Source organism: Crassostrea angulata, chromosome 5 (genome assembly GCF_025612915.1).
Source record: "Crassostrea angulata isolate pt1a10 chromosome 5, ASM2561291v2, whole genome shotgun sequence".
NCBI lineage: Eukaryota > Metazoa > Mollusca > Bivalvia > Ostreida > Ostreidae > Magallana > Magallana angulata.
Window position 1 is genome coordinate 47642482 of NC_069115.1, and position 19803 is coordinate 47662284.

The following is a 19803-nucleotide window of genomic DNA, read 5'->3' on the forward strand; positions in this document are numbered from 1 at the left end:
CTCGAATTTATGTCCAAAACAACTCGTATAGTGTACATGTACTTGTGGAATTACGGATGGCTTGTAAACAGACATGTAATGACTTAAAATGCGTGGAACTTCCAGTATGATCAACTTTTGTATATTTCTTATTATTTGCATTTAACTTGTCATAATTAAAAGGAAAACTATCTTTTTGAGTCATCTTGTCACTTTAAAAATGTTACTCAGCGCCTCTTAATATTCTGAATGGTATCTTGAAATATTTGAGCGATGACCCGGAAACCAAGATGTTGCCCATTGAAGGTCACAAGTCGAACTTACTTGAGAACATGAATTATATAAATCATGTACGACATTTATAAATTTCATGATTAAAAAATTATACAAATACTAACTTATGATAAATTTTATTGCATTAAAAAATTCGATTTGAACATTTTTACATTGAATGCAAACAAAAGAGTTCGTTAAAACGCATTACATATTGAATTTATACTGGTTGTAAGAAACACATTACCAAAAACAAATTCTGTATGATAATCATAATTTTATTACAAAACAATAATAAAACAATTCTTATAAGCTGTAATAGTTTCAGAGTCGCCGTCCCCTGTCTATGTCAGGGGGTCCGCCAGAGTTTTCCCGGTCTGTATGTCCTGTACCTCGGTCGGAGTTCCGGAGAAATGTCGGTATATTGTGACGTGAATATAGCGTCCATAGCCAATACGTATCTGCAAATAATATCGGGACAAAATGGTTAAAATGAAATATAATGTATCTAATTTAAACAAAAGAATTTTGGATTGCAATTTACATATATCTAGTTAAAACATTACAAAATGCTTAATATGAGCTTTCAATTTGTTATTGCTTGTCTTTGGTCTGCTCTTTTATCTTTGCTTTTTTGTAAAGATGTATTACCATATACATTTTTTTATTGTGTCTTATGCTTAATAAATGATTAATAAAAAAAGTTTCATGCCATTACATTCAGAACGTCTACATATATATACTTATAAAACAGGCACGAATTTTATAAAAGCATATTTTAACTTTATGAACAGTGTTTATATAGTATATGAGACCTAAGGTATACATACCTTGACCTGGTAGAAAGTCCCCACAGCCGCTCTTGACCGGTACAGCAATGGTTGGAATTCGTTTACAGTGATGTACATTGAGTTCAGTCTACTCACAATGTCGCTCTTCAACTGAAGTATTGATATATGTGTACATGTATTGTACACATGTAAAACAAAATATGTTGTTATACTTTCATGTTAAATACTGAAATCTGATTGGTTTAGACGCAGTTCATAATTTTTTTCTATTACCCTCAGCGTTAGCAACGCACTTAGCAACGGGTAACATTAAAAATTGTTACATGCGCGAAAATTATGCGCGTACGGTTCGCCGTTGAATTCACATTTTTTCTATGTAAAAGCAGTTGAGTTTTCTTTAAAATTAAGACATTCAGTATATCAAAATAAATAGTGCCTGTTTGGGAGGATAACAGTTGAAATTGACACCCCTCGAAAACCATTGTCAACCTCCGCTTCGTGTCGGTTGACAATGGTTTTCTCGGGGTGTCAATTTCAACTGTTACCCTCCCAAACAGGCACTATTAATATAATATCATGTACTATAGTACATTTAAGTCGAATGCTCACAAGAAATACTTGGATGCAATACAGGACAATTTTGTTTGTTTAATTACTATACTGGCGTGCGACCAGTTCTCGCCGAGTACCATTTCTCGCCAGTACACTGTGACGTCATTTTATCAACACATAAAATTATAGACGAAAAATGACGTCACAATGTACTGGCGAGAAATGGTACTCGGCGAGAACTGGTCGCACCCCAGTATACTTATTTTTTCCTCCTGCTACGTTTTTTAATAAATTCCATTGACGCTTTAGTTAAAAAATGATGTTTTTAGTATATGTACAGCAATAAAATTCAATACTTATATAAATCACATTGAAAACCTATTCTAAACAATTTTAACATAAAAATGTCTCATATGTGGTTACATTGATTATAAATTAAAAATGTTAACATACAGATAATACGACTTGCTTGGGGTAAGGGTCAATAGGTCTGGTTTCGGTCCATCCGCCGGGTATCAGCTGAGCGAATGCCCCCGACACCGCTATTACACAGCACACGAACGTAACCAAAGACATAATGTAGGCAGCAGCGATGTATGCAATGTTCTTTTAAATGTTTCCTTCTTTTATACAAAATTGCGCAAAACAAAAAACGTCTCATTACGCTTAATTTGCAAAATGTTAATTGTTTTATTTAAAATAAAAACAACAACCCAAAACCGCACGCCCGTCATGCAGTCACGTTTGCATGTTTTTGTTTTTAGCAATTTATCTTTAAAAATACTTTGGTGCATTTAGTCTTGAAGTGAAAAACATGGTTTTTCGAAAATTCGCCACTACAAGTACACAGCCCAACAGTATTGTCCATAGATTTTTACCATACATTTACATAACTACATATGTGGTTCATACTTGTAAATCCATCAATCCTTATAAAAGTTTATCATGTAATCGTTCTACTAGTAAATTTGCACCCCCTCCAAACAACCCAATACATTTATTATTGAAACCACATATATTTTAGGGCGAATCTCAGTTGGGCCGAAATCGGTGTTTAAGTATACTCGGGGAATATATAGAAGGAGCCGTCTTAAATACTGTTAAACATAATCTTTACTATATACCGTACCGTTTTTTCAACCAATCATTTTTTCGCATTAAATTAATATATATATATATTTGATGATCAAAACAAAAACTGATATACTATAACATGCATATTTAAGAAGCGCTATTATTGCCATCGAAGTACTTTTTTTTATAAAGTTCATGTATATGGAATTAAAAAAAAAATATTTTAGATTTAGTATTTGAATGCCTGCGATTTAAATTTTACATTCCATCATTAATTCGCTTCATAGAATAATAAAGTGTTCATAGAAATCATTAACACATGACTTTTTTCTGTTTTTATTGACAATAGTCAGCAACAGCAGCAAGGTTGTGATACAGAAATGATAGACTGGTCCTCCTTATATGTACATTGGTTCACTCAAGGGGATCATAATATGTTTTGCCGACCTCGATGTCCAATATCTCGACCGGTCCGTTTAAATGGTCGAAAAGATTGGCGTGAATAAATCGTCCAAAGCCAATGTGTATCTAGTAACAAAAATAGCAACAGTTTGTTAATTATTTTGAGAAAATGTATGATTGCTTTTCAATTAAGATCTTAAATCAATTAAGATTTGTAATTCTGGTTTGGATATTTTTTCATTATTTCATATTTAATTTAATTTTCATAGTATATAATCTTAGTTTTGGACACTTGAGTGTCCTTTTGACATACATGTATTTTAATTTATCAATGAAAATATGCATATATATGGTGGCATACTTCTGTCCCCTACATGCAAGACAAAATATGTCATGTAGACATAATTATGTTGCATGTTGAGATAATTTTCTTGCATGTTGACATTATTTATCTTGCATGTAGGGGGCAAAAATATGCCACCATAATAATGACTACTGAAAGTAGTCATAATGCATATTCTGATGCTAAAATTATAGAACCATTTTAACAAGACCTTTACTTAAGTCAAAGGTCCCAAAAAGTTATGTATAAAGATCTTTTGTCAAGCACATCAGAAATTTCAGCAGGTGTACCCCAGGGATCTGTATTAGGACCTCTTTTATTTTTGATATATGTCAATGATGTGGCGGTTAATATGTTATCATTGTGTAGATTATTTGCTGATGACAGTTCGCTTCAATACTCTTCAAACAACATACTTAACATTGAATATATTTTAAATCATGATTTAAAAATTTTGGAATCGTGGTCCAAAAAGTGGCTTCTTAAATTCAATTCATCAAAAACTAAGGTTGTTTTTTTTACTAAGAAGCATAACTCTGTTTTACCTAAATTATTTTTTGAAGGCGATAGACTAGAGTTTGTCTCGACCCATCGCCATTTAGGACTTTTATTATCGCAAAATCTCAGCTGGTCTGAATACATTGATGGTATTGTAAACTCTGCATACAAAAAATTAGGACTCTTAAAAAAACTTAAGTATAAATTGGGTAGAGAGCATCTCTCTAAATTATACATTTCATTCATTAGACCTACCCTTGAATATGCTTCGATTGTGTGGGATGGCTGTTCTGTGCATGATGCAGACAAACTTGAAAAGGTTCAATTGTGTGCTGCACGAATTGTCACTGGGTTGCCAATTTTTGTACCAAGGGAAGCGCTTTACTTAGAAACAGGGTGGGAAATTTTACAAACTAGACGATACATCGCCAAGATGAAAACTATGTTCAAATTTAACATGGGGAGTCTCCCTGATTATTTATGTGACATTATTCCTAATAAGAGGGAAAATATATCGCGATACAACACACGAAACAAGGATCAGTTTAATGTACCTAAGTGCAGGTTAGATTTACTTAAAAAATCATTTGTACCCAATGCTGTCAATCAATGGAATTCACTAAATATAGAAGCCAGAACAGCCACCTCAATCAATTTGTTTTGCAAACATATGCCTAAAGTTACGAAACCCCCTATTTATTTTTCTTTTGGTAAACGCTGTACCAACATTATTCATACAAAGCTGAGACATAACTGTGTATTAAACTATGATCTTTGTAAACGTAATATTATTAATAATCCGTTGTGTTTATGTGGTAAAACAGAAGATGTGTATCATTTCTTTTTTTCTTGTAAAAAATACTCTAGAGCGAGAAACAACATGTTTGATCAATTGTTTATGTTAGATTTAGTCAATATTGATACTGATTTACTTTTATATGGCAACAATAACCTTCCTTTACATATCAACAAAAGCATTTTTGCTTCTGTACAAAAGTTTATAGACGAATCCTTGAGATTTAAATAATATTTCTTTGTGTATATCAATATTATATTCTTTTGTTCTATACTCATATGCATGACAACTATTGTTATATTTAAGGAGAGGAACTTGTAAGTTGTTAGAACTTGTTTCTGATCCTTTTGTTTATTCAATAAAATATGTTCAAAACAACAAGACCTTGGACTTTCAGTAGGACGTCAAAACGACGCGGTCTCAAGCGAAATAGGCACCGATTGCTTAGTCTTAGCTCAAAAGCCAGACAAATCTTGTTGATTTCAGAGAGCCATGACTGAGTGGCTGCCAATGAAATAGACAGGCATATGTCACATTGCTGTTTGACACAACTACACAAAGTCCAAGCTCTTGTTAAAATGGTTCTAAGTACCCAATGGCCATTAAGATTATTTTATTGCTAAAATTGGTCATTGTCAATAAAAATATGCATTATGACTGCCTAAAGTAGTCAAAATGTATATTTTATTGCTAACATTACAAAAATGTCAAAAGGACACAAACCCTAAAGTGCCTCGTCAGATAGAATTTATTACACGTACCTTGACTAAGTAGCCACTCCCTGCAGCAACCCGTCCCCGGTACAGTATTGGTCTGAAGTCGGTGGGTATGATGTTCATGGAGTACAACCTACTCATTATTTCATATCTTACCTGAAATTAAACAACGTTTAAAATGGACTGTTATTAGTGGAGTATTGTCAACATTTTAGAATTATTATACGTTTTTCCTATAATTGCACACCTTTATTCTTCCTATAAAAATTAATTTTAGTTGATTTTTTTTAAAAGCCAAATATTTAAACTGCAACCTACAGAATATACGACTTCTAAAGTCCGTAGATCTACGGGACTTGTTTCGCCCCATCCACCTGGTATGGATTGTGCCAAAGCCCCCGATACTGCCAACACACAGCAAACCAGACTTAACAAACCCATGGTCTTCTCTGAATGATTCAATTTAGGAAATGTTTTCTACTTAAATACGCAAAGCAATTCAATCGAAGATTGATTGCGATGTTTCGAAATGTTAATCGCTTGTTTTGTTGTCTAAAATTTCATACAAAACGTAACTTATGTCATGTTCACGGCATGTTTCAAAAAATGGAAACACAAAAAAAAAAAAATAAAAAAAAATAAATAAATAAATAAATAATTAATAAAAATAATAATAATATGAAACCGTCTATTACTGGTATTACATGTACTTTTTGTGCTAACGCAATTTTTTCTAAACCCTTTTACAAGATATTGTATGTTTTAATGTTTATGAAACAAGTCACTATAAAGTGATATTATGTGACGTTAAAAAGTAAATATGGTCGCCCATTCATGATTCATATGTTCACTATACTTGTTATTTACTTTGTCATGAAAGCGAACAAGTTTGTTACAAGGTAGCTTTGTATGTGACAGGGTAATATATGAGGAAATAGCAAATGTTACATTAAAAACATAGGTTTTCTGTTAAATATTTCTGACGTTAACAATTTTTAGTTGTCTGATAGTTTATATGATTGTTTAGTATAACAAACATTCTGAGTGCATTGCATAATTCTTCTTCCCTACCGGCACCCCAAATCTTTAAACAATTGTCGTTTTAGCTGCTTAATACATGTAGCTTAATAGAAAATTTGATAAAAGATTTTTTTGTTATAAAAGGATGAACCCGATTCGTGATCAAAGACAAGTCTTTTTATATTGTTTTCTTCGCCAATTGTTGAACTATCTTGATTAATCTATATAAAACTCAAAATTTGTCTACAGTTTTTCTTTCTCTATGAAGCTTCGCAGCAAGTTTCAAATTAATTCGCTAAACGATAACGAAAAAAAAAAATCTAGAAAACGAAGATGAGATAGAATGACTGACAGACAGCGACAAAGACTATAGTCACCTTCATTTTCAGTCATTTGTCAAATAAGCGAAAAAAAAAAATTGCAGTTGTGATATAAAAAAAATATCTAAAAATTCAATGCAGTAAGTAACGAAAGGCCGTTTCGATCATCAGAGGTCAGCCATTTTGTGATTATGTGTTATTCCACCTCAAACCCCGAATAGAAATACTCGTTCTTCCAACAACTACAAGATCGAGGTACAGTGCTAACAATTCATTGCTCAGTAATTGTTGTTTACTTGTTTATCAAAATTGAAATTTAAGAAACTTTAATTTTCAAAGGTTGGGTCCAGCATAATTATAAACATAAAGTCTGGTTAGTTTTGAAATATTTTTAAACTAATGAAGTGATTGAATTGTAAACATCTTTCTAGCATACATACCTGAAAACGATAGATGGATTGTAAACAAAGTTCCAATAATCTATGCTTGAATTGACACAGATGCACAAGTCGTTAATTACAATGTGCAAGTGTAATTATGTTAGCTTGCCAGATCCTTAATATTAACCAAATCCTTAATGATTCATCTAATAGATTGCTCATTAAAAATTTTGCTCTATCAATTAGGAAATGACTGCAGCTAGTGAATTGAAAGACAGAACTCTGTAATTGAAGAACAGAGATCAATGGTCTAATGAAGATTATTAGGTGTTGTCAAGGTCACGACTGCGGTACTTCACTCCGAGGGAAATCGCCAACTTCCTGTGTTTTCCAGCAACCTACAGTATATTTATCCAGTACCTCAGTCCTATGCCTGTCTATCCCGTTTCTTTCTGTAAAAATATTGTAAATATAATGTAGTTCAAAACAAAGAGAGAGCTTTTTGATTTGTTTTCAAATTTTCCCCCAAGACTTATCTAAAATTCAGCTATGCAAAACATTTGGAAACAGCTTAAATGTCCGAGTAGTGTCTAAATTAATTCAACTGATGGTGATTGAGCAAACAAGTCATGTACAAGTTTAGCAGGACACTGGGTGTAGTGTGAATTATCTTAAATGTTGACTAGACTTTTAACCTAAAGATTACTGTTGACTGAAAAGAGCATTAATATTCTAATGTGTTAAATCAGCTGTTTCCACCTATTTTTAAATGTGTATAGAAATGGAATTTGTAAATAAAGAGAAAATTGAAATAAGGATTTACATTTTCCAGTGTCTTTGTCTATGATAACACATTGATTTTGTAATGTATAGTCCAATATATTTTATCAATGACTATTCTAAAATTAATCGTACAAATGCTAAAAATCATATAAATATAAAAGATAAGGAACAATTCTTTGAATATTATTAGGTGATCAAATATGGTCGGATAGATCTAATCTATCATAAAACCATTCGGGCTGTATTGGATTTGAACACCCCCTAACATTTTTTATCACCTCATGATACTAAAAGAATGATTCCTTAAATATGCATTCATTAAAACATTTTATTCAGAAGAATTTTGTTTTTCCCCTGCACTGTTTATAGATATTACAAAATAAAAGCCTTGCTTCACACATGTCCAAACAATTGGAGTATGAAAAAAAAATAGAAAGCGTGAAGTATGTTATACTCGTAATTTAAAAAAAAGAATTGTAAAATTGCTATCAAATTAATTTTTTTCCTTTGATTCAATTGTGTATAAATAATTTTCCTTTGATTAAATTGTGTTTAAAGATATACCTGGTACTGTGCATTGCAAACAGAAGTTTAAGCGTTAAGAAAACAACTTAATGACTTTTAATATTCTTTGATAAGACATATACAGGAGCTTTGTACTAACATTCCATTGAAATAAATTATTGGCAATACAGACAAGTACACACAAATGTTAGATGCAAGTATCAGAGGAAATTTTTTTCTACAAAAAGAACAAAAATTTAAATGTGCATGAAAAATGACAAAGATTATAAATCAATACAGTAATAAGTTTACCCTTTTACGAAAACGAAACTGAACTTGATTTATAAAGATGGTATAGGACATATTCATATTGTGAAGTACTTCCAATTGAAATAAACTATAATTTAATTTTTAAAAAAACTTTCCCAAAACTGTAACATAAGAGGGTAGCGCAATGAACGAGAGCGAATCTGTATCTTATAAGTTCGCATTCTTATTATTAAAAAAAAATTAAATACTGCAAGTATATTTTATATAAAGTTTCTAGTCCACTTGTCGATATAAATACTTGTATCCAAATACTTGTACTAGTACTCCGCTTTTAAATCTCATTCATCCAAAACCAATACAGTTGTTTTCATTTTAGCATTCATGTGCATACGACAGCTATGTAAAAGGATGTGCAAGGTCTATTAAAAACCACTAATTACAAAAATAATCGCAGCAAAAATGTTAATATTCCATCATCGAAATTGTTTTGAATTAGTGCATTTATACAATGGTCATTCTATTGAGTATATTACCATTCAAAACCTATGCTTAATCAGAGAACTATGCGTACAGTAAAATTCTAAGTATATGTTTAAAATTGCGCTCCGTGTACATTATGAAATAATGACAACTCATGATATTCTGAGGAATTTGCAATGATATCAAACTCCAGGTCAGATTACTCTCTTGAGGTATATATTTACTTCTACATGTCCCCTATTCAGTCGTAATGATTGTATTTCGTACATAATACAACCATTTTAACAAGACCTTGGACTTTTAGAAGGATGTAACAATCTATTTTTTGCGTCAAAACAAATTAAAATGACGCTGGTTTCAAGCGAAATTTACACCGGTTGCTTAATCTTCACTCAAAAGCCAGACAAATCCAGTTGATTTCAAAGAGTCATGGCTGAGAGGCATACAATGAAATAGATAGGACTACGTCACATTGCCGTTTGATTCAACTACCCAAAGTCAAAGCTCTTGTTAAAATGGTTCTAATCATTTCAATTTTTGAATGTTAAATTGGATATTGATTGTCAAAAAGTTCATTGAAAATGATGTTGCAAAAGGAATACAACTTTGTATACTTGTGCCAGTTTATTACCATAGCGTACTGAATTGTTAAAGAAGTTTTTCCTTTTTTCGTTTTTACATCCATTTATCATTTCATTTGATTAAAATCAAAGGTACCTCCTCTATTTATTAATTCGCTTCGTCAAACAGCGCTACTTAAAACTGTACACTTCCGTTCCTACACTGTGCATGTAGTATATTCATGTTTATGGGGGGTACAATCAGTGGATCGGTATATAAAGTTCTTGATTTAATCTTTATAAGACACTTTAAACATGTATGTCATATATTTTCCTCAAGTTCTTTTATTCCTTGATTTGTTGGATAATTTTTTACGTGACTAAATGTTTTATTCTTGTTAAAGAAGACGAGTAAGAAGAATAATTTTATTCTCAAGAGGACAAAGAATTGCCATGGACTGTTGAATATCTTTAGTTCCCATCTTGGTTACCCCACCTCAAGATTATGTAATGAGCGCATGTGTTTTATCACGCTGTAGTTTTAAAGAAAATTTAAAATGCAATCCACGAAATTCTTCTGGAACTGTAAACCTGTTATTTTACGTCATAGAACAGGTATTCTAACCAGGTATATGACCTTTCTCCACGTAGGTCATTAATCTCACAGCCTCCAATTTTGTCATTTTACAATCCGTGTGAAGAATGTCGGCAGTCAGTTCGCTCAAAATAGCACCGTCGATCCACTGTTTTTCAAAAACAGAAGCGTATTTTTCAAGTCTCAGTTTCTTCAACAGAGCACCTATATCCGCAACATTCATTTTTTGCAAGTCTTTCTTCACATCGAGGATTGCTGGTTTATGTGGTATGTTTTTACCTCTAGGGTTAATATTCCTCGCGGGTAGCACGGGGGCGTTTACGTCCTCAGGGTCAGTTTTGGCAGAAAACGAAGATTGGCTAAACAGTCTACTCGGAGAGGACATGTTATCTCTCGAAGTTTCACTAATGTCTTCATATACGTCTTTCAACTCTGAAGATGTTTTACCAGTGTCATTGTGTTTCTTAAAAGGTCCCAATAAGGATGTTTGACCTTTCACCTTATTTGTTCGAGTGACGCAAGTTCCTCTTCTTGGGGGGATGCCGGGAACGGCGCCTCCACTTTTAGCTGAATCATCAGCAGATCTTGACCGATGCATAGATTTAGACTTGTGCCGAGGCTTAGGTGGGATTTTTGGTTTTGTATCCTCAGAACAAGATGGCGCCTGTTCTCTAGTACATGAAGATATCACTTCATACGTGTCAGAGTTCTCATCTGGGCGACGTTTTTCTAATTTTGACCCAGTAAGCGTTTGGTACACATTTGTTTCATTGAGACAATCATGTAACGTCCAATAAACTTGAGGTACTTGAACTGTGGCATCAAAACCTCCATCCTCTTTAGTGTAGAGGGCTACATCTGCAGAAAAAACTGAAAAATTAACACTGATTTTACCTTTTTTAAATGTATTGATAAAATTAGATTCTGATAAGAAAGGATTACTGTCTATTTTACCTGGATTGCCAAAGTAATTATCACAGTGTATCTGGTTGTTGCAAATTTCGTTTAAGGAGTGGATGTAATTGCTCCATTCCGTTTGTTCATAACCCTCTCTACCAACAATCAGAGACATGCGAAGGTCTGTCGGGAACAATGGAATCAGTTTAATGGCGGAGGTTACTTTATCTGCAAAGAGGTGTTAAAATTATAGCCGTTAGGGAGTTGCTGCAACCGAAATATACACATCATATTCTCCCTGATAAACAGTAAAAAAGATATTTTTGAATTACAAAGTAATTATTGTTTGCAGAAAATGCATAATTTCTATGCGATTTTTCATAAACAGAAAATGCAAGATATGTTCCCCTACTTATTTTGTGGTTGGTATGCGTTGGTATTATCTGGTGTATGCTTTACCATTCATTCAGAACTGGAATGCTGTACCCACACATAGTAATACCCCTGTAGACGAAGTTTTGGTGGGGGTATATATGTCCGTCTGTCCGTGTGTCCGTCTGTCTGTGCAAAATTCGTGTCTGGTCCATATCTTTTTAATGGGTAAGCATTAAAAGTTCTTACTACACACAAAGATTGCTTATGACCAGAGGATGTGTGTCATGACCTTCACCCAAGCACATTCGGGCAAGGTTAATGTCACTGGCAGAAAAAGTGCAAAATTTGTGTCCGGTCCATATCTTTTTAAAGGATAAACATTGGATGTTCTTACGTCACACAAAGATTGCTTATGACCTAAGGGTGTGTCATTTGAGCAAGGTCAAGGTCACTTGCAGGAAAAGTAAAAAATTCGTGTCTGGTCCATATATTTATGCCCCCCTTCAAAGAAGGGAGGGCATATTGCTTTGCTGCTGTCTGTCAGTCTGTCGGCCGGTCGGTCCACCAGCAGTTTCCGTTCATTTTCTTTGCAGACGATGAACATATTGAAATGAATTTGGTATACAGGTTAATCATGATAATATCTAGGTCAAGTTCGATATTGGGTACAATCGAGCAATTTTCGACAGAGTTATGGCCCTTGGACGTAGAATAATTCCAGTTATTTGCTGTTTCTGCTCATTTTCTTCGCAGAGGATGAACATATTGAAATGAAATTTGGTATACAGATTCATCATGATAATATCTAAGTCAAGTCTGATATTGGGCACAATTGAACAATTTTCGACACAGTTATGGCCCTTGGACGTAGAAAAATTCTAGTTATTTGCAGTTTCCGCTTATTTTCTTCGCAGAGGGTGCACATATTCATGTGAAATTTGGTACACAGGTTTATCTAAATAATATCTTGGTCAAGTTTGATTTTTGGTATGAGAGAGAAATTTTCGACAGGGTTATGCCCCTTGGACGTAGAGAAATTCAAAAAATTTGCAGTTTACGTTCATTTTCTTTGTTGATGTTTCCAAGGGAGTGGGGCATAAATGTTTCACAAACATCTCTTGTTTTAATGGATAAATTGGAAGTTGTGACTTCACACAAAGATTGCCTATGACCAGAAGATGTGTAATGACCTTGACCCAAGGTCTTTTGGGCTGGGTCAAGGTCATTGTTTATAAAAATGCTTAATTCCTGTCTGTGTCTTGTATGAACATGATTAGAAGGTAAAATTTGACACAAAGCTTGCTCGCATCAGGTCACAAAAAATTAATTATTAGATTTTTTTTAATTGTGTAGAAAAAGATTTTCGATAAAAAATTGGACTCGGAATACCAAAAATTCAAAACATATTATGGCTGCTTGACATATGGATTATCGTTTGTTTCCAGTCATGTTTGTTATCATAAGAATCAAATGTTTTCATGCATTAACAGTTAAGTTGAAATTAAATGGAATTTAATGAACAGAAATTGATTTGTGTACTCATATTAGCATTAACAAAAAAATATAAAGCAGTTTTTATCGATAGGACATGGACAGTTAAATAGATAGCATCCATCATTTTCTATTATAAAAAAATATTGGAGTTATGATTTTTTTCTTAGATGGGGAGGGGGTATCATTTGTGAGCTATCCTCTAGTTTAATCTGGCTCTTGTGGTTTTTGAAAATTGTACGAAAATACCCTCTTCCTAATAAAAGATTTTATCTGTCCCCTTCCGTTCAAATCAAAAAAAGAAATAAGTCCATAAGACATCATTTTTGTTTTTATTTTCTGAATCTGCTAAAATACAAATTTTATTTTAAACTAAGCGCAAAGATAAGTTTAAGTAATAGGTTTAGCACCTGCAGAAAATACCATGCGGTTATACAGCGTCTAACATGGTAAAATTCGCTCAAATGTCCTTGAAATTTTAGTTCGTTTTTCATTGGTAATCCTATCCTTATATTTTATACATCAACTCATACGCTTGCAGTTTAAATATAACAAATTAATTAGGTCAAACTTTATCGCCCATTCATAGCGTTACTACCTCGAGAGCTCCTAACGTAAAGATATTGCAGTAATTTTGGTAACATTCTATCTTCTAGGTTTTTTTTTTCTGAACTTATACATGCATTCTACGTATCCCATTTAGCAGTATCAATGCCAATATTAACAACAAGCTTGCAAGCCCTTTCCAGTACTTTCAGTACTTCGATTCCTACCAGTTGTGTTTGATAGTGGTATGTGCAAGATTTTAAAAATCTTTCAAATGTTCTAAAAACGATTTTAATGAAGAGAAGTGCATATCTAAAAAGTTTAAAATTATTTTCTGTGTTATTATCATAAAATTAAGGGCCGCCATGCTTTATCGATGATGGGGATAGACAAGATTCAATATAAATGGAAAAGTTCTATAGGTTGGCGTGTTTATCTCTTGTCTACTGGAATCGGGTATATACAATTTGAATGCCATGTCAAACAAACAGACGAAACCTTGCAATGTAGTTGTGCAACAAACTCAACGGCAATGTAAACTTTTATGTATTTTATCGGTGAATATTTAAGTCATTTAAAGAAGACCTGAAGTCCTGAAAGTAAATTTTATCTCAGATTTAAATATAAAAAAATCTCTTGCTATACGCATGCATACAAAGTACATGTATGACCATCATATTTAAAACAGTATGATCCATATGTATCCGGATTTTATTTGGCAATGATCTATTTTCGCTATCTTTTACGATCATTTTAACATCGTATAAATTTAATATGCAAAAGTATTGCAAGCTATGTGTATATATCGCTAGGATATTCTTAAATTAATGCAAAAACGGCTCGCAAAAAATAGCAAGAGGCCCATGAGCGACATCGCTAATATGAGCAATAATAGCCCTATACCGTCTTTAGAGTATTAGTATCAAATACACTTATCAAGAAACTTAGTAGAGTACTAGTATATCTTGTTTAAAAAGATTTTTAAATTTATCTTCTATTCTAAAGTTAGACACCGAGCTCCGTTTGATGATGTTTAAAAAGATTTTCTCTATTTTTTCGAACGTAAAATTACCCCTTCCTCCATAGTGGCCCACCCCTAACCATAGGTATAATGATTTAAATAAACTTGAAGATGCATCTACACAACTTACAGATTTTTAAGCCAAATGGTTTTTCGAGAGGAAGCTTTTTATAGATAAATCGCTATATACTCTTTAATATGTATAATGAGCCCCCCCTCCCCCAACTCTACTTCCGGGGATCAGGATTTGAACAAAACCTGAAACTACACTATATTGGGGTGATGATCTTTTCAGATTGTCTGGCTAACTGGATTTTGAAAGGTTTTTTTTTAATATACCAACAAATTTCAATAATTTTCAATTACATGTAACTTCCCTTTAAAGAGGGACTGGCAATGTAATTGAACAAGCTTGATAGCCCTTCACTTACAATGATGCTTTATACCAAGTTTAATTGGTTTTCAAGAGAAGAAGATGAAAATGTGATTGATAAACAAAAGTACGTAGTGCCATACTTTACTTCCGTCTATCCAAATATGGGCGCATAAAGTGGTGGGTACTGAGCACGGTCAAACTAGAAATAACAATTTGAATAAGATCGGTAGCTACATGTAGCTATGTTAAAGTAAATAAATAAAAGAAAGTACACAATCTTGGGGTTTATGTGTCCTCTATACATCGTAGGTAAATAAATTTAAAAACATCATCAAACGCATGAATTCATTGGTTCTTTTGTTTGCTTTTGAAAGCGTCCAGACGTGATCTAATGAATATGCGTAATATAAGCTCAGTTGTAACACAATAAAACTTTAAGAAGTGAGAATGTTTTACGATGAGAATTGTAAAACATATGTACTAGAAAGTACACCTTCTGACAAGTTGTGACCTAGAAGAAAGGTATCCTGGTACATGTGTGTCAGTCTCAGCACCAGCTTGTCATCACTGTTTATCAATCTCATTGGTGTAAACGATTCCGAGTCATTTGACGTCATTTCCGGAATGAAAATAACGTCAATTGGAAGCCTTCGTTTAGACAGTACCTGACGCAAACTGTATTTTTTGTTTCCTGGAATATATTATAAACAATATATATCTCAAATATATCAATTCAATACGTAGTAATACAACAACTGTAAGTTTTTCAAGGAACCTTTCGGAGAACTCTACAAGTGAAGGCAAAAATGGATTAAGAAGATTGTATTTTTTGTACCAGCGAACAATTTGCAGTTGTATTTTGTATTATTTCTGGTGTACTGAATAAAGAAACCTTTAAAATGTACGACAGAAGGGTTTCAATGCAAAATATTGAACTACACAAGTTATTTACTTCGGACATTTCATCTTGAAAGCACTAAGAATCCTTCGTATGGTGTACGACTCTTTATTTCTACAATATCTTTATTCCCATAGTATGCATAATGCTTTTGGCGACCTTTCCCTTTCATTACACGCCTTGTGAACATTGTACATGTACAAGAATACATGATGTTTGAATGAAGACTTTCTTGTTTTTTGTAAGAGGATGCGTATTTAATGTGCCATACAATGAATTAGGTGAATTTCTAAACGTATGCACACTAGCTGCAAATTCTATAAATGATCAAAACTAGCAGTACAATATTATATAAGGAATAAGGAATCATTCTTTCAGTATTATGAGGTGATAATTTTGGTCGGGGCGTGATCAAATCTAATAAAGCCCGAAGGGCTTTATGATAGATTTGATCACGCCCCGACCGAAATTATCACCTCATAATATTCAAAGAATGATTCCTCATTACTTATATTTATATAATTTTTAGCCAATGTACGATTAAATACTTAAATGAAAATAAGCAAACCCCGCTGGCGCCTCATTTTGGCGTCATTTGTATTATGGGTTATATAGTACAAAATCGATACGTAGTGTTATCACAGGCAAAGACACTGGAAAATGTAAATATATATTGTTGTGTTCAGATCAAAAATAAGTTAACGTAGAAAGTATTCCTATAATGGGCATGAAAACAGAAAGCAAATCCAAAATTAATTTATCTCCGATTTTATCTTTGGGAGTTGGGATCAAGTAAAACAACACGTAACCATTATATAACCATTATAAATCAGACCCAATTTGCGATTCAAATTTAAGTGAATTACGACAGAGAAAGAAGTAAACTTACACGACAGAAAAGGAAGTAAACTTACACGACAGAGAAGGAAGTAAACTTACAAAGATAAAATTACCTTTTTTAGCCGACACAAAGCAGAATTGTGCATTGTAGTCCAATGGTATACTGAGGAGTCTGTGGGTCAGAGAGAGGGGGCCATGCAGTACGCTGGCGACTACGCGCTCCTGAGATCCTGCTCGTCGTAAAAAAAGGACCTGCACGTACACAACATAATCTGCATAAGTCAAAATCTTTTATTACAAGCTGGTGGCAAACAATAAACGTGTAAATTTTAACAAAAGAGCACTTGGCTTGCATATTATCAAATTACAAAAATATGTACTTTCGATATTGGCTGATGTGTGTTCCTACATATCATAGCGCACAAATCATTTCCTGAACTATAAAAGTTTATATATAAATTAAGTTCAAACTATAAGGCCATATTGTCCCCACCCTAGAGCCCGAACCCCTGACACAGGGGTAAGGAATTAACCATTTTGGTAGAGGGCTTCATGGACATCATAACCATGCAACCAGTTTTTTCCTCACATGTGTGGGAGTAAAGAAGAAGATTTTTGAAAATTTGGCTTTTTTTTGCATATTTGTCTCCACCTGTGGTGCCCCGGGGGTGGTAGAGCAATGGATTTCACAATAGATTCCTCTTACCATAGAGATACCTCACATAAAAAATGGTAACAATTGGACTAGTTTTAAGAGGAAGTTAAAAATGTAAAATTGTTCACGCACGACGACGGACGAAAACGGATAGCAATAGGTCATCTGAGTTTACTCAAGTGACCTAAAAAACATATCTTGTGATTCATTATTAGTCGAGACTCTATTTATGTTAATCAATTGTAGAGTATTTTTTTAAACTTTTCTTTAAATAAAAAGTAATATTAGGATGTAGCCTAGACCCGTTCACTGAACTTTGCAATTGAGCACTGAAAAGAATAACAATTTGTGTTGCATAATTTTGAATCAGAGATATGTTATGTTTACAAAACGTATGTACATAATTCACTGACTTACATCATGAAATTTGTATAAACAATGTATACGAATCCAAAAAGGATATTTTTACAACATTTAAAATTCTCTCGTCTTTATTGGTGCCAGTATGGGATATCTAACGCCTTATACGCCAATATCCTTTTTTTTTTTTTTTATACCAAAACAGGACTGAATGTTATATTTAAAGATACTATTTATTCCATCAAGGTACGTATCAGTAATCGAAATACTTCTGAAAAAGTGTATGGATCCAAGCAATATTGGACTCTAGTTTCGTTCAACCAGACGCTCGGCTGTCTCCGTTAATCTCCGACAAGCAAGAGAGATTCTCTGCTTGTCGAAAATTTACGGAAACCACCGATCGTCTGGTTGAACGAGACTATAGTAATCTCTAGCGTAAAAATACATACCACTACCAAAATATATAAATTGTTCCTACCATTTAAAATCTGACTATTTTCATGGTATTTATAAATAAGTTTCCTTGAAAAACAGTGCTTTAGAATTCATTACAGCGAATTTTTCGATTATTTTCGAGAACTAAGTCTTGTCAGCGGTGATGATTTGTGCTTAGGTCCAAACACTGTTTCACTTTCGGTTTGCCAGAGTAACTGCATAGGAGAGTTGATTAAAATCAACTCCCAAAAATGCCTGCGATTTTTTTATGAAGAGTTCTTGTCTCAAGAGTCCAATTTTTACCAATGAGAGAGAGAGAGAGAGAGAGAGAGAAAGCAAATAAGATTGCTTTTTAAACTAACCTGTCCCCTTTCGTACGTCTTGATCTGGTCCTCGCCATAGTAACCTTTTGTAACCTGTATAAGCCTCGGCAAGTAATTGGAAAACTGTTCGTGAAAATCTTTGGGGGAATATTCCACACTGTTCACTACAAACACCATGCTGGTAGAACTTGGCGACAGAACTTCAACGCTGCATACCGAGAACTAATACATTTCCTTGTTTTAATAATGCAACACAACATGCAAAATCATTGAGAGTTTTTAAACACACCTGATTATTCTTGATTAAATAACACAGGTGTTTGTAAGTGGACTGTAATCTATTATTTATACAGTTAAAGACTGTTACTGACTGTCAATGGGGAAAATTTCCGGTTGTTCCCATGAAAGGCGAGGTGATTTTTTTTTTTACGTCGAGGACCAATTGCACAATGTTTTATTTGTGAATAGAATTTAATGAAAAACACTTTTTCAGTCGCCATACTTTGCTACCGTTCAAGAAGTAAAGCAGCTTTTTAAAAACGATTAGTTGTGTATGGGAACTGTTTAAAAGATACACGAAGAATTCGTACAGCGCTGAAAGAATTTCGTTTATATTTTTTATCAAAAGAACATCGTGTATTTCTCAATTTTTAAAAATTTCTTATAATGCGAGTTTATTTTTAAATATCGATTTTTTAAACCTCAATATGTTACATAAAGAAAAATAAAATAAAAATAGTCTTAGACCACCGGTTCCTTTGATCAACAAACGAAAAACATCTATTCCAAAGGATACTTTGAACAAAGTTTGAAAGAAATTGGTTCAGTTGTTCTGCAGAAAAAGTTTATGGACCCTCTGTACAGAAATAAAAACTAGTTTGTTCGTCACATAAAAGTGTACTTTATAGGCATACAAGTATCTAAACAAGGAAAACGCATTGAAGACAAAATTTCCTTATGAATTAAAAAAAAATGCTTTTTACTACCATACTTCATTTGGTAAAGTGCGTGTTCAATAAGTTCACAAATACTTTATCTTGGTCAGAGTACTTTTATAAGCAGTGTATACTAAGAGGGTCCCTAAAGTACATGTACATGTACATTAAAGCCGTTAACTGCATGAGGTCTCTAGCCCAGGTAAGCTGAAAACTATGTCAGTCGATCATGGGTTTATAATAAATAAAATCCATCAAAAGTCCTCAAAACAATTTCCTCATAATTGCTGATAATTGTCACTAATACAACAACTC

General features: G+C 33.2%; 3 protein-coding genes across 4 annotated transcripts in view; all 3 read right to left on the reverse strand.

Annotated features, from left to right (window-relative positions):
* Positions 1 to 185: 185 nt before the first annotated feature.
* LOC128182771 (cystatin-A-like) lies at positions 186 to 2235 on the reverse strand. Its single transcript, XM_052851521.1, has 3 exons — positions 2049 to 2235; positions 1083 to 1193; positions 186 to 713 (listed from the first exon to the last, which is right to left on the reverse strand). Exons 1-3 carry the CDS (start codon positions 2169 to 2171, stop codon positions 597 to 599), a joined length of 351 nt encoding a protein of 116 aa, XP_052707481.1. The 5' UTR covers positions 2172 to 2235; the 3' UTR covers positions 186 to 596.
* An 803-nt stretch (positions 2236 to 3038) lies between these two features.
* The window catches only part of LOC128182691 (uncharacterized), a 29679-nt gene continuing 12914 nt past the window's right edge, over positions 3039 to 19803 (reverse strand). Inside the window, exons 1-3 of one of the 2 annotated variants that reach the window (XM_052851409.1) lie at positions 5743 to 5867; positions 5470 to 5580; positions 3039 to 3197 (exon numbers count right to left, since the gene is read on the reverse strand). In XM_052851409.1, coding sequence (XP_052707369.1) covers positions 3084 to 3197; positions 5470 to 5580; positions 5743 to 5865 — 348 coding nt within the window. In that variant the 5' untranslated portion in view covers positions 5866 to 5867 and the 3' untranslated portion in view covers positions 3039 to 3083. Of the gene's footprint in view, positions 3198 to 5469; positions 5581 to 5742; positions 5868 to 19803 lie in introns of those variants that run through there. The other variant, XM_052851408.1, reaches the window with a different exon arrangement.
* Positions 9890 to 19256, reverse strand: LOC128182694 (uncharacterized). Its single transcript, XM_052851411.1, has 5 exons — positions 18593 to 19256; positions 16894 to 17032; positions 15536 to 15733; positions 11291 to 11461; positions 9890 to 11194 (listed from the first exon to the last, which is right to left on the reverse strand). The coding sequence occupies exons 1-5, from the start codon at positions 18728 to 18730 to the stop codon at positions 10362 to 10364; spliced, it is 1479 nt and encodes a 492-aa protein (XP_052707371.1). The 5' UTR covers positions 18731 to 19256; the 3' UTR covers positions 9890 to 10361.